The 15,328-nt window shown below is 38.5% G+C and overlaps 1 protein-coding gene across 1 annotated transcript; it reads right to left on the reverse strand.

Annotated features, from left to right (window-relative positions):
* Positions 1–559: 559 nt before the first annotated feature.
* Positions 560–13,425, reverse strand: cyth4b (cytohesin 4b). The gene is made up of 13 exons (XM_069689508.1): positions 13,342–13,425; positions 10,575–10,657; positions 10,348–10,412; positions 9,310–9,376; positions 8,149–8,267; positions 7,722–7,802; positions 6,605–6,717; positions 6,196–6,344; positions 4,919–5,030; positions 4,265–4,341; positions 3,814–3,885; positions 3,507–3,661; positions 560–2,891 (listed from the first exon to the last, which is right to left on the reverse strand). Exons 1-13 carry the CDS (start codon positions 13,358–13,360, stop codon positions 2,810–2,812), a joined length of 1,194 nt encoding a protein of 397 aa, XP_069545609.1. The 5' UTR covers positions 13,361–13,425; the 3' UTR covers positions 560–2,809.
* Positions 13,426–15,328: the final 1,903 nt, after the last annotated feature.

The raw sequence follows: 15,328 nt of genomic DNA on the forward strand, positions 1-15,328 counted from the left end.
ACTTTGCGCTCACCAGGGATGTGACCAACAAAGTTAACACGAAGGTTTGTAATAATCTGCAAGATCACAGAGGAAGCCAGGATAACGTCTAAGCAACCGAAGGTCTCTCTCATGTTAAGTTGTGAGTCGACCATCAGGAGAACACTAAATGACAATGGTGTAAACAGCAGAGTTACAACGAGAAATGTTGCAAAAAGAACATTGTGGCCTGTCTGCAGTTTGACACAGATCACGGGAACAAGCCAGTAGGCTGTTGGAAAAAAAACATTATTTTGTGGATGGATGAGACTGGAATGAGAAGCATTATGTTGGGAGAAGGAAAACACTGCATTCTAGCAGAAGAACATTATCCCATCTGTAAAACATGGTGGTGGTAGTATCATGGTTTGGGCCTGCTTTGCTGCTTCTGGGCCAGGATGGCTTGCCATTATTAATAGAAAAATGGCTTCTGAAGCAAATTATAAAGGAAATTGGCAAGACATTTGTCAGTGAACTGAATCTATGAAAACATGCCACAGCTTGTCTCGAAGAATTTTTTTTTTTTTTAAATCCTCTTATCTTTGTATGTCCAGTCTACGAGGTGGGGGGTAACCTGGTAGTCTGAAGTACAGAAATGATAGATGTTTTGTTCCATTTTCAAAGAAATTGTAGGCCATGCAATGAGACAACCAACCTAAGCACATAAGTCGTTCAACCAAAGAATGGTTAAGGAAAAATAAAGGATTTTATGAATCGAAGTCCTGACCTTAATCTAACATAAATGTGGAACAACCGGAAACAAGCAGATCATGTGAGGAAATCACCAGCATCCTAGAGTTGAAGATGCTCCAGAACAAGGAAGTAAAATGTCTCCAAGCTAATGTGAGGACTGATCAGTTTGCAGAAACATTACTTTGCAAATATAGCTGTGATAGGTTAGCCTGGTGCGAACCAGAACCCAATTTCACTCTGTGTGAATATATGGGTCTGGGGATTATCCAAAGAGAATCGTTTGTACATGTTTGGGCGCATACCTCGGGTTCATTTTAACCAATCAGCTCGCGCTGAAACCGGCCGACACTCTGCCACCGCTGCAACTACCTACCATATCCACCAAAGTTTTTTTTCCTGAGCACAGCATGTTTTTAAAGTCGATTTTAATGAACGCTAGCAGCGTGATGAGGGTTTATTCTGCGCTGAGCGTTCAGCGTTTTTTTTTCCCGGTCCCCGAGAGTTGCCCTCTTCAATGTCACCAACTGTCCAATCACAGTGAAGGAGGGGCGGGACAAATGCGGTTACCCACTGATATTGATCGATGATCGGTCTGCCTTTCAGAGTGGCTGTGCAAACACTAATACAGGCCGAGTACCCAGACTGTATTCACCGCAAAGAAAGCTGGAGCAGCCAGGCCAGTGACAGGTGGCCACACTAGAAAATAAAATGTTCACATACTTTTGCCACTCACCAATATGTAATAGTAAATCATTTTCTTCAATAATTAAAAGACCAAGTATAATGTTTTCTGTGATATTCAATTCATTTGGTTCTCATTATGCGCTTTTAGGGAAATTATGTTGTTTTAGATGATATTTAAGGTGAAACATAACAAATTCTAAAGGGTTCACAAACTTTTAAAACACCACCATATGCCCTGTCTTAGTTTGAAAAAAAAGCTTGCTAAACGTCTGTATGTGATATCGCAGTGAGCCAAAAATGTGGTTTTGGTGTTTCACCCAAAAAGAACAAGCAAGGATAAGAATGGACATAGAAACAATAAATGTGAGGAAGTGAGGTATGGCTGGATGGTTTCAGAGTGCATTTGACTGAAAACACAGCTGCCAACGTGCTTCTTAGAATTTAAAAACAGGATCCATTTTACATGTCAAAAGAGATCTGAAGACTTTTTTATCAAATAATTATTCCCCGAGACAAATACAGTACTGTACAATGGTAGAATATATAAGGTACGGTAAAAGATTTCTTTCAATTATTACAATATATACAAGCCACTTGCACAAAATCCGACATAATGTATATTTGTATTTTTTGCACTGTGCTTTCAAATGAAGTGACATTAAAATAAAATTGCAGGCCCTTGCATGTCTATGTCGCTCTATAAAGTACAAACAACTGATGGAGGAGTATAAATCCCGAAAAACATATTTACATACTTAAAATGATTTCTCTACAAAATTAAGAAATGCATAAGCAGGTATATTCAGATGACACCTGACCAGGCAGAGCTTTTGTAATGAAATTAAAACGACCCAGTGAATAGAGCCACATCCGTCTATTTACTTGTGTCCATTTTTGAGCCTGTGAGAACTTAAGCTGAGAAACAACATGCCCGTCACCTTTTGATAGCATTCACGAAGCCCTTGAGACATCACACGCTTGATGTGTCCTCCTGACAGTACACGAAGCAACTTCTTATGGCTGAAGTGATAAGAAAGTGCAGTACATACACAGCCAAATAAACAAAATAATCTGTAAACGATTCCAGTCCACAACATTGACTGGCACAGATTGAGATGTCCCAGGCATCGGTTTTCACACAGATGCCCTGTGGCTTGTCACGTTGATACTGAGAGCATCAGCAATGAGTCAGTGAGGTTTTGACCTTTGACACTGTTTCTTCTCAGTCTGTGAAAAGAGAAGTAGAAAGAGAAGTCCCTCTTTTAGACTCAACGACCGCTGACAGTGTGTTTCTGTCAAGGCTCCACTGTCTTTGCTCGGTTGTGTTGCAGGGTGTATGAAGCAACTTAAAGTGGAACAGAATCCCACAGTGGTGCAGTAACATAAATGTCCATGTGGTGGGGCGTCGCACTGCTCAGTCCTGAAGAGTCTGGTTTATCACCTTCTTCTTACGGACCGAGACCAAGTCGTAGAATGGATCCTTGGTGATACTGGCTCTGTTTGAAGTAGAAATGGTTGTCATTAGGTTAACTGAGCAATATATGTCTGCATGTACTTGTACAAATCCCTTTTTGAGACAAAAAGCAAGGCTGCGTTATGCAAAATGTTAGCATAAAGACTTGGTTTAAGGTTAAGGTAGAGTTAGGTTTAGGTTAAGGTTAGGGTAACATTTAGACAAGTAGTAATTGGTTAGGGTTAAGGTTAGGGTACCCGCCCAGGTAATTCATTTAAAGTCAATATCATGTGCATCAACATGACTGACTATCTGACCCCATAGTTTATCTGGAAGCGTTGGGCCCAATATAGTTCAGTGAGTTGGTGCAGAGTCTTTTTTTCCTTGTTAAATAGAATACCCCACTGAGCTTCATAAAACCCACCTGTACTTTTGTTCCCCCAGATGACCAAAAAACAAATAAGGTTCCTGGTTAGGATTATAATTTGAATTATCATTATTGTTTTGGATAACCTACACACTTGTGGAAAAAGTCTGGCTTTTTGTTTGGTTTTGTTCTGCGGTTTGGTGTCATTTGTGTTGTTTTGGCCACAGTTGATCATTTTCAGGTTAGTGTTTACTGATGTATGAGAAAAAATGTCCGTGTATGATGTCTGACCTGATGGCTTCGATCCAGGAGTCTCTCTCTTCGGCGCTGGCAGCACAAATGGTGTAGGACTGATGTTTCCCCTCCACCACCCTGCCGTCCGTCTCTGTTTTACAGGCTTTAATCTTCTGCCCTCGACTGTTGGGGTTGTACAACTCCAGACAGTACTAGACGACAAAAGACCATCAACATGACAGCCAATCAATACATTTATCAATCTGCCAGCTTTCAGTATTTACACAAAACCTCGACAATAAATTGAATTCAGTTAACGTTTCAAACATGTTTGTGTTGACAGGAACAGCAGACAGGATCTTACCGGTTTGCGAGGATATGGCACTTCTCTCACACAGAGATTCTCTAAAGGGATAATGCCTATGGGCTCTTTGTCCTGCAGACAGATTAAAAAGAGATGGATTGAGTCAGGTGATGGGAAGACGGTAAGAAGGAAGAGCTGAGAATAAAAATGTCACTCGCGTCAAGAAAAACAGGAAAGCAGAAGTGACAGAGAATCATGACCTGAAGTATAACAATCTGAGACCTTCTCTGAAAATAAAAACACATTTTGTCGATCAATGTCCAAAAATAAAATATAAACTCTACGTAAAAATGAAAGGTCCATGACTCTTGTGTGCATACATACATATTTAAGATTAAAACAATTTTTTTTTTTTTCTTTTCTGTGCAACACAGGAATGGGCCAGAAGAATGCTGCGGCTTGAAAGTCTTTCAGAAAAAAAGGTATATGAAGAGCACTGTGGGCGCCTTACAGTGGTGAACTCAAAGTAGTAGAGGCAGTTGTCAGTCAGGATGAACCATCGTCTCTTCCATGTCTTCACTCGACCTCCTGAAATACAGAGAGAGCAAAAATACTGACAGTTATTTGTTGTGGTTTCAGTTGTCAGTGAAGGCTGGCTAAACAAGCTAATCCAAATGCAACATTTAGAGGTTGTTTGTGAGAACTTAAAACAATAGCACAACCAATCAGGGACATTAAGTTTTGTTCTAAGGACAGTTAAGCGCCCTGAGTTTACTTTTGTTGTGATTTGGCACTGGATAAAAACAATTGAATTGAATTGAATTGAACTCAATTGAATTTACATTCAATTCAAATGAATTGAATTAAACAAAACTGAATTGCATTAATATTGAAATGAATTCAATTGAATTAAACACAAATTAATTCAATTCAATTGAACTGAATTGAACTAAACATTATTTAATTAAACCTAATTGAATTGATATTGAATTGAATTGAAATGAGTTGAATTAAACGTAATTGGATTAAACTAAATAGAGAATTGAATTGAACTGAATGTAATTGTCATTGAATTGATAATAATTACACATCACCTCTTTGTAACTGAGTTCAAATAAATCTTTTTTAAAATCTTTTTACAACGTGTTCTTGAGAAGGAGTTTACCAAGTTTGAGGAGCCATCCTTCTCTGTCAGGGTTGAAGAAGGTGTGAGTCAGATCATTCCCATCATCCTCTGGGATTTTGAAAGGCTCATTGCGGATGCTCTCGTACAGTTTCTGAGTGGGGGAGGGGTTTGACTGTTAAAACGATTAAATATACCAAACATATGCAACCCGTAAATGACCAGTTTCAGTCAGTGAACACAAATTGTCAGCCAAAATCTTTTAATCAGTTTGAAAAATAAAATAATAATAACAATGACACCCAAACACAACAAAATGCGTGTGATTTTAGTTACATATGACACTGAATCAACTGTTTCCAAGGTAGACTGGCACAATGGGTGGTTCACATCTTTACACGAGCCTATTGTTAGTTGTGACTGAGCTGTCGGAGGAGAGTAGTCACGAGAACAAGCTGGATGTGATGTGATGGTGTTTCTGTGGCAGATGATGTGGTCACTGTGAAATAGTGGCATTATTTTCTTAAGCAAGAAAAGTATTTTATGGTTTTGCTTTCATTTTCCTATTGTACAGTGTCTCACACTGGCATTCATTGTTTGAATTCAATTTACCATTTTCTACTTCATTTTAATTGAATAAAGCAGAAGGATTACCTATCGGGTATACCTTGAATAATCTTACCATTTATTTTTTTTAACTGCAATATGGACACATTAAACGCATGATATTTGGTTCTATGAAAAGTCTACACCCCAGTATCACCCCGTAAACAGACCTGTAATTAGAAACAACAATGAATTTATCCTACTAACAAGTATTGTCTGTGTTGTCAAAGCCTCATAGTGTATCTTCTTCTTCTGCCACGAAGCTCCAGTCTAAAAATTGTTAAAAGAGCAGCAGCACTGTTGCACAGAGGGACATGGTCCTACATTATAATGTGCATGGGCACTGCCAATTTTCAGTCAGTCCCAAATACAAGCTACAGATACAGTGTGCTGCCATACATATTCATAGTGCCAAACGTGTATTAATCTGCAGCTGGAAAAAGTCCTCAGCAAATGCAGTATTTAATCCTGTTTAATTATACACTTTACAATCTTTAGTGTCTAACTGTCAGTGAAACAGTAAAACTGTAAATACTGGATGACAGGTTAACACGTGTGGTCTTTACAAAATGTGCCTCTCCATCGCATATATCCACTGTAGGGGGCTAATAATCAGACTCTCAAGGCCAAACATTGATGATCAATTTATCTCCAGGAGCTGATATGTCAGCTGTGTTACCGCTTGGACACTGTGACTGGCTGAACGTTCTTACCGAGAGCAGATCGTCAGGTAGATTTTCTCCGTTATTGATGCCTCTGTTCATGGAGAAGAAACGCTCCAACGTGGTTTTGTCCTTCACGTTGGGATTGTGAAGGCTGGTGTTCAACATGATGATGGCAAATGACAGGATGTAGCACGTGTCTGGTGGTAAGAGGAAGATCGACACATACAAAGAATAAGAAGAAGCACGACATTACATTTACCATAAACCTTTGAAAAAATACAGAATCAGTGAGATAAAGAAAAAACTAAAGAGAAGAGAAGGGAAATGAAAGGCAAAAAGGCAGAAGCAAAGAGATTATTTAGTCATTTATTACATTCACACCTCCCCCCACTCTTCAGTCACGCAAACTCGGTCCAGACAGGAATTAGACACATACTCTACATGTAGTGAAGCTTACCGGTCGACTGGAAGACATGAGTGTTGCAGTCACAGTAACGTGTGGCGAAGGCCTCCATCATGCGGTCAATCTTCTGGGCTTCACCAGGTAGACGGAAACTCCACAGAAACTGTCTGTCACAGACACACCACAATAACATCTCTGCATTCAGTTCATACAGGCTCATTTTGGCTTGTGATCAGTAGATACACAACATGTCTGGAGTCCACACTTCAGTACAATTCTGATGTTCCTCTTCCTTTTACTTGAACATTTATTTATTGCTACTTTAGAAAAACATAATATTGTAGCATATTGGTTATGTCACAGTGCTCAGCAGCTAATAAAATACTCATTTCCAAAACTGACTTTTCCTTAAAAAGAGCATTCCAGCAATATAGAATAGCTCTTCTATGGAGTTAAAGGACTCGAGGGCAACATACCAGTTTTGTAGCGGCACATTCATTGTGGTAATTTCATCTAAATAATACATTTTGCATACTAAGATGCTAATGTGAGGACGCTACCATGTTTACCATGTTCACAATTTTACCATCGCACGTCAGCGTGTTAACAATGACGGGAAAGGCTGCAGCAGATGCAGTTGCTTTGCAACTTTCTTTTTTCGTATTTTTACATTGTGGTATTGATCACAGTGAAAAATGTAATCTACGTCCACCAGTCACTGAGAAAGGTATCTGAGTGTAACTTTCCACCGCTGTTGACATTCCGCAGCAACCAGCAGCCTCGCATAGCTCTTGTGAGAACTGACTGAAGTTTGTGGCTTGTGTTGGGGCCGGTGACAATTGTGATCAGTATGCAGTAACTGACTGCATTCTGGATTATGCAATCATATTACAAGTGTAAACAATATTACTTACACTTTCTTGATCATGAAAATATTTTTTGATTAAATGTAAAAAAAATGTATTGTGTTTATTTTATTTTGTGTGATTACTTTTGTCAGTTTCAAATTATTTCAGAGAAAATTGTGGGTTTTTCCTTCTTTTCCCGGAAGGGTACCAACAAATTCATCCACGACTGTATATACTGTAAATGTCCCTGCTGATTCAGTTGAAGTTTGGTTTGATGAATGATAATCATGTGATCGACATAAGTGAAGATAAAGTGAGCTGACCTGAGAGCCTGGACCAGGTTGAGGTCGGAGAACTCGTGCAGCTCCACGAAGGCCTTCAGCGTCTGAAGGTGGAGCTCCTCCCTGTAGGATGGAGTGGGGAGGAAGGCAAATGAAACCAAAGGAAGTCATCCATCTTTTCCAGATGAAACCAGCATTCGCAGCTCACCATCCTGTGACTACTTTTTTTTTTCTCTACATGCCTTCACCTCCTCGATTTTTATTCCACGTATCCTCTTAACTTCCTCGTCTACTGGCTGTTTCAACATCCTATCATGCTGTCTCGTTTGGCTCTCTGGCTTACTATATCACAACTCTCTCATTTATGCACCTAATATTCTATTTTCTCCTCCTCATCATCCTTGACCCTCTCCAATTAGGCACCCTCCTCTCTTCTTTGACTTTCATCCTCATGCCTCCTCTTCCTCACCTTTCTCCAAGGAATTCTCCGATGGCTGTCTTGTTGAGTCCTTCCTCCTTGTAGAGAAACTCAGCGATGGACTGAGCACTTCCATTCAGCAGCTTGTTCTCCACCAAGTAATGGATACCCTGCATGAAGGGAGTATTTTTTACAGGAAGTATACCATTTTTGCTTCACAATATTTGTTTTGTTCGATTGGTCTTAGTGCTCCAACAGGTAAGTACGTTTTACTTTATGAAATAGTGCGGGGGAAACATGCAGTAACACATAAACTATCCAGGGTGATCAAAAGTGTTGAGTGTCACAATGATCTCATCTCCAGTCAGCAAAACAAAAGTGAGCTCATAACTTCTGTAATTCCAATTCCTTAAAACGGATTTATCTTCCTCTTTCTGCTCTGTCACAGACTTTGGAGAGGAAAAGGAGGATTAGAAATACATTTGCCGACGCACATCCACTTTTCTTCACAACCCAAAACCGAAAACCAATCCATACAGCCGCAGACTTTTGACAATGAAGTCACGCTATGAACTTATTTCTCACATAATCTAATGGAGTCCTGTCTATCATCTGAATATTAACAATTTCATACAAGTTTGAAGGCACATTAGTGTGAATAACTTAAACATATTCAAGCGTTTCAGTCATCTCAAATATGCACTTTACCAAAAAAATAAATTTAAATATGCAACACCTTGGTAATGCTTTTGCTTTGCATTTGTTGTTGCAAACCTGCTTTGACTCATAACAGTGATGCGCTTGACCTGACAGCAAAACCACGGAAACTGTGGGTCGGTGATGGAGGTTCACAGACTCGGCACCTTTAGTAAGAGAGGAAGTCTGTATAGTGACAGACAGAGCTGCTCGCTGAAGGTGCTCAAGTTGAAAATGTCAGAGTTTTTTTTTCAAACCCTTCGAGAATAGCAAAACGTAATTTCTTGTCAAGCATCATGCTGAGCAAGATGCTTTAACCACATGTTCACTTTGTGTTGATATTTGGGTCTCAACAGACACACACACACACACACACACACACACACACACACACACACACACACACACACACACACACACACACACACACACACACACACACACACACACACACACACACACACACACACACACACACACACACACACACACACACACACACACTTCTGAGCTCACCTTTTTGGGGTCCATGTTGAACTTCTTCTTTCCAATTGAGAATTGTTTGCTCTTCTCTACAGTTTTACTGAAAAAAGAAATGTATTGATTTACTTTTCAACAGGGAGCCATAGTCCCAATCAAGTAAAGCCTTTGTACCACCAGCCCAGTTCATATTTTTACTACAATTGTTTAATAGTGTTTGAGTAACGTCACATCCTATCTTTGTAAAGATAGAACAAAACAATGTATCCAAACATATCTTATTAGAATGCAAACATGTAACCTTCCACAAGGTTTTGAGAGGAAACCCAAAAAGGGTAACCACTAATGGGATTGATCTCAGAATGTCTGCTCAATACACAGCCACAACCAACAGAGTTCGTTTAGTTCAAAACTATAAAAGTCAAGTTATCATCATTTTAAAAGCTCGCTAATAAGCACACTATATTGTCTTCTTTTAGAAAAAAATGTCTCGTTTTATTGTCCCTACTAATTCTCTTTAATAATTAGTATAAACAGGAAACAAAGACCAAAACCCTTTTTGGTTTATCAATTACTTTTAAGATCTAATCAAACAAATAGCAACATTATTTTTTTTTTAGATATTTTTTTAAATGAGGACAGGTTATCTGAGAAACATCAACGAATCATGTATGAGAATAATTATTGTGAAATAAAGTGGTGAAAACGCTGCCCTGGAACTGGGAGAAAATGAAAAGCTACTGTGAAACTGAAACGTGACCACAGCACTGATCACGCCAAAGCGTGTAATACACCTGTCAGACCACTAGAAGATAATACTGGTGTTCAATTTTGCCTCACCTCAATGTGAAAAGTATGCGCATATAAGAAGTCTCAAAGAAGGAGGTCATATGACACAGTACAAAGAATGATAAAGTCAGAGTAGCGATGGGGTAGTTTGACAGAACAACAACAACAGGACTGTCAAACTGTACACATGTGTTCAAGTCCACGACAAAGCAAACGTTAATATGTCTTTCTTTCAAGTAATGTAAGTAAGTTACTGAGATAATGTGAAGTTAGACCAAAACTCACTTTTCTTCTCCAGACTCAAAGCTGTGTATCTCTGCCATGACGTTGTCTATCTCCATCTTTAACTTCTGGACAAGATGAAAAAAAAAGTCTTTAACATTTGTTTTCGTAAAAATCAAAGCAGTTGTTGCTTCTCTTAGTGAACGTCAAAACGTAATACACTAAGAGAGCATTTTTTTAGTGATGGAAACATAAACGTAAACATGTTGTGGTCTGTGTGAATGCACTACCTGGATATCATCCAGCAGGTCCTGCTTATACGTCTTGATGCTCTCAATCTCCATCTTCTCATCTGCTGTGAAATCTGAGGAAACTGTAAAAGATTGAAACAAAAGATGTCAAACTGATTCCCAGTAATTTAAGTTTCAACAAGTCAGTTCTTCAAATTGAATGATCGCCCCACATCTCATATTCAGTTGAAATAGGAACTATATTTTGATGGTCGTTGTATATTTACTGCGACTTCACAATTAGATCTGCTTTACTGTAGAATTAATTGAATTTCAGTGTGTTGTATATTTAAAGACAACCACAGCAGAGGGAGTGAAAGTTTCTTTGGGAGACATGTCAGACAGTTGTGGTTTTCTCATGAATGATATCTGTCACCGCAAAAATATTAATACATTTCCATGGATACATATTTAAACACAGCCTCCTCGTTAAGTTTCCATTCTGTCAAACATTAACATCCTCACCTTCCACATTACAAGTCATGTATGAATCATAAAAAAATGAATAATAATACAAAGTTTTGTCATGATTACTAAATACAACAAATATCAATAACAGGAGGTTGCTAGGTAATAGATGTTTCATGAAATTACACTTTCAGGGTTTAGATATCACTTCCATATGGACACTGCATCACCAGAGCTTAGTTCCCTTCAACCTGATTTTGTAGAAATGATGGCCAGAGGCCCTTTTACACCTGAGAATCAGTATATTGTGCACAGAAATTTTCCATTTTCAATTTTCTGTCTTTGAATTGTGACCTTTGCCCCCCCAGAATTCATGATAATTACTCACAGAATTCAAATTCGCTCTCACAATGGATGCCAAATTCTCCAAACGTATCTTCTTGTTGTATAAGGTTGCTGTAAAAAATGTCCCCTTGGCTCCTTTTGTGCCACATGACGTTACTTTGATATAGACTAGGCTTGTAGCTATCTCTTAAACTGAGGAAAAGTCTACTCGCAACCCCTCCTCTTCAGTCATGATGTCAGTGTGAACAGAAATTGGGCAGAGTTTGACTTAAGAGCGACTCCTCTCACAGAAGATTGATCATTTTAAGGATTTTTTTTTTTTGGCGCCCAAAGAGGTGACGGCATCCAGTACTTTACAAGAACATTTTGAAAAATGTTGAAAAAAAGAACCATCACTTTATGAAGTTGTGTTTCTTATTTGTTGACCCCTCAGATATTCAGAGTGGTCTGAAGCCCAGGTTAGGAACAGCAGACTGGGCCAGAGTCTCTGGAAGCTTCTCATCTATAGTGCTAGGTCTTATTGTGTCAAAATCATGCTATTGTCACATATAGTTTACACAAAGCCAATAGAAAGTAAAAATGATACTGCTCTGACGCATTCAATGTCAGCTTGGAAGAATAACAAACGTATCTCAAGAAGTTATCCAGAGGAATTTACAAGTTGTTTTTAAAATAAATACTCAGTGAAGGACACTGAGTGCAAAAGGATTGCAAGCACACTTAGTGTTTGTCTTCCAGGCTCAATATTGTAGCAGCATTAGTTGTGGATGAAGAAATGCTCCTCAGATCACTCATGTTGCAGCATCCAAAAAGTACACTGACCTTGTGTTTGGCTTGAAAACAGTCCTCTGCCAGCTAATTATGATGTTATTATACTGTCTTCTTATAATGAGAATCAGCTTTGATTATTGAAAGCAGCTCCAGGCAAAGCTAGCAGGCCAATTTAGGCGAGTAAAAAGAAGTTCCCATGAGAAAAATTTAAACAGAAGTGATATAAATATATTTCCTGTCAGCATGGACGATTTTAGAATAATTTCTGACCAGGTTATGAGCTCTGCAGTGCTCCAACATAGTTTTGTATCAAAGATAAAATATGCATTCAAGTTTTTATTCTGATTGAGAAATGTATCTTTAAAAAAATATAAAGTTAACCAAGTTTTAACTGACAACACTTCCTGTACAGATATGTTAGATGATGCTGTGACCACAGGACTTCCACTTCCCCACCCTTCCTTTGCACTTCTTGTGCAATAACACTGGCAAACATACGTTATCACACTGCGCTCATTAAAATAGGTTTTAATCTGAAAAATAACTCCATAAATGTAGTATAAGCAGCTTGACGTGAATACTTTAAAGGAGGATTGTTTAGACATCCAGCCAAAGACAGGAACTTCTGTTTTTAGTTTTTATATTATTATCAGTGATGAGTGTCTCTTCCCCATTTCAGTTAAAGACCCGCTCAGTGTGTGATGCGCATCGCTTAACCACAGGGTGCAGATGGTAATGAAGCCATACACCAAGAACTGGAATTGTGCAACCAAGGCCTAAATATTAAAACCCAGCTGTTCTCACAGTGCACTGGCCAATTCATGTTTAATGTACAGCTATTTCTAAATTATAAGTGTGAGAAAGTAGACGCTGCTAATGCACACAAAACAGCTGTGACACTAGTTAAGATTAAACGTGGAACTGCTTTTGTTTAATTTGTGTCGTGACCTCCAGCTTGTTGATGATTGTACACATATCAAAAACATACAGGGTAATCAAATACCTCATCATATGTAGGAATTCATTAAAAGACATTTATAGTAGGTAAATGACATAACACAGGTGGTAAGTTCATAAACTAATGTCCCATCGCTTATCTTAAAATGTCTAATAATAATTTTTGAGGACATATTGAAAATACAATACCAACAAAAGTTTTAAAGTCTTTGTATAAATCTGAAATTAAATATTAAACATCACAACTAACAATAAAAAGGGAGAAGGAGAAGAAACCAGGACTTACCCATTTGGCAATCAGTCATTTATATCCTAAAAATGTTTTTAAAAAAGGCAACACCCAAATAGTTGAGTATGGTCAAGTGGCAATATCAAGATAAGCAGGCTGCCGCAGCACACAGTGCACTAATAGCTGAATGAAGTGGGTGTTGTCTTTTAACCCCACCTCTTCCCCAACCATCACCGTGTCAAGCTTACATGAGCACAAAGCAGAGAAGGACAAGCAGACCGGCCTTCAAAATTAAATGTTTTCTTAAATGGATTAATCAATGTCCTGCAATCATGGTGGGTCACTTGGGCCATTTAAAACAAATATATCTATAGGTCTAAGGTCAAACAGTCGTGGGCAAATGCAAATGTAAAAACAAAAGAAAAGAAAAGAAGGACAGGTTTTTGTTTATTTACTTATTTTTGATTGATATTAAGATTTTTGCAACGCTAACACATTGGTCCTTGTTACAATGTTGAACCTTCAAGTGGGCTTAAAAAATATAGTTTTGAAACTTGGTTGTTCAATGAACCTTGGCTGCAAAACAGGCCAGGAAGTGAGTTTTGACACCCAAGAATCTTGTCACATGGTGAGGTAGGCACTGAACCGCTGACAACCATCAACCCTGCTGCCGATTCGGACAGAAATATCTTCGTCATTTGCTGCTACACAATAAGACAATAAGACATTTTCTTCTCACTGCAAATTAGAGACATTTATTTTGAAGATGATCTCACCCTCGTGCTTATTGTGGTTTCTTATTGTGATGTACTAACAGGCTGACTTGACAGTTGATGAGAGAAGTCATGCGTGGTTAACAGCTGTCTTTTGGATGCAGCATCCTGTCACCGTAAACTTGTTTTACTGGGTTGCGGTTGAAACTAATTTCAAACCCACATTTAATTTAGGATATGCAGTTACTATAGAAACATTAACAGGAGAGAGTAGCTTCAACACTCTAAGTCATTATAACTAAAATTGATGCACCTCCAACTTCTTCAATGGGTTTTTAATGAGTGATCTTACAAAATGCATAATTTGTTTTCCTAAAAACAAAAACACATTCGGATTAAAATGAATTAAAATCAATAAATGTCCTATATCTAATAGTTGTACAAGTGCTGTGCAAGCAAAGGGTTTTCAATCTGCTAATAACAAGAATAACACTGAAGTGTCATCTAGTGGTGACAAAGCAATATCACAGGTATTATTAGGGCATGCACTTTGAAGATGTGTCTGTGTGGCTTACAACATATTTTCCATTTATTTCCATCGTCTATCATTTTACAGATAGATGAACACATTTTAACTTAATGATGAATTTCAAGGTTTGTGTGTAATTGCATTACACATTAGTCTGTTTTACAATGTAGGATTGTGAGGATCAGGCTACCTGTTGTTGACAGATGTCAGCCTTTATAAATGTAAATAATTAAATATATTAAGGAAGACTGGATTTAATTTTGGGTTTCGGTTGAAGTAGGCAAGTAGTGATTAAGATTAGGTTCAATGTGAGTCTCCAGGAAATGAAAGAAAGTCAATACAACATCCTCTGAAGTAACGGAAACAAGACTATGTGTGTGTGTGTGTGTGTGTGTGTGTGTGTGTGTGTGTGTGTGTGTGTGTGTGTGTGCGTGTGTGTGTGTGTGTGTGTGTGTGTGTGTGTGTGTGTGTGTGTGTGTGTGTGTGTGTGTGTGTGTGTGGGTGTGTGTGTGTGTGTGTGTGTGTGTGTGTGTGTGTGTGTGTGTGTGTGTGTGTGTGTGTGTGTGTGTGTGTGTGTGTGTGTGTGTGTGTGTGTGTGTGTGTGTGTGTGTGTGTGTGGGTGTGTGTGTGTGTGTGTGTGTGTGTGTGTGTGTGTGTGTGTGTGTGTGTGTGTGTGTGTGTGTGTGTGTGTGTGTGTGTCTGTGTGTCTGTGTGTGTATGTGAATTTTAATGTGGTTTATTGATAACTGTTGAAATAAAAATGTAATCCAAAAAGTGTTAGCTAACCTTTCAACGTGTGTTT

The sequence above is a fragment of the Brachyistius frenatus genome, unplaced genomic scaffold (assembly GCF_029030835.1).
Source record: "Brachyistius frenatus isolate BFR_SWC_R1_liver_20210118 unplaced genomic scaffold, ASM2903083v1 Contig_7, whole genome shotgun sequence".
In the NCBI taxonomy this organism is placed as follows: Eukaryota; Metazoa; Chordata; class Actinopteri; family Embiotocidae; genus Brachyistius; species Brachyistius frenatus.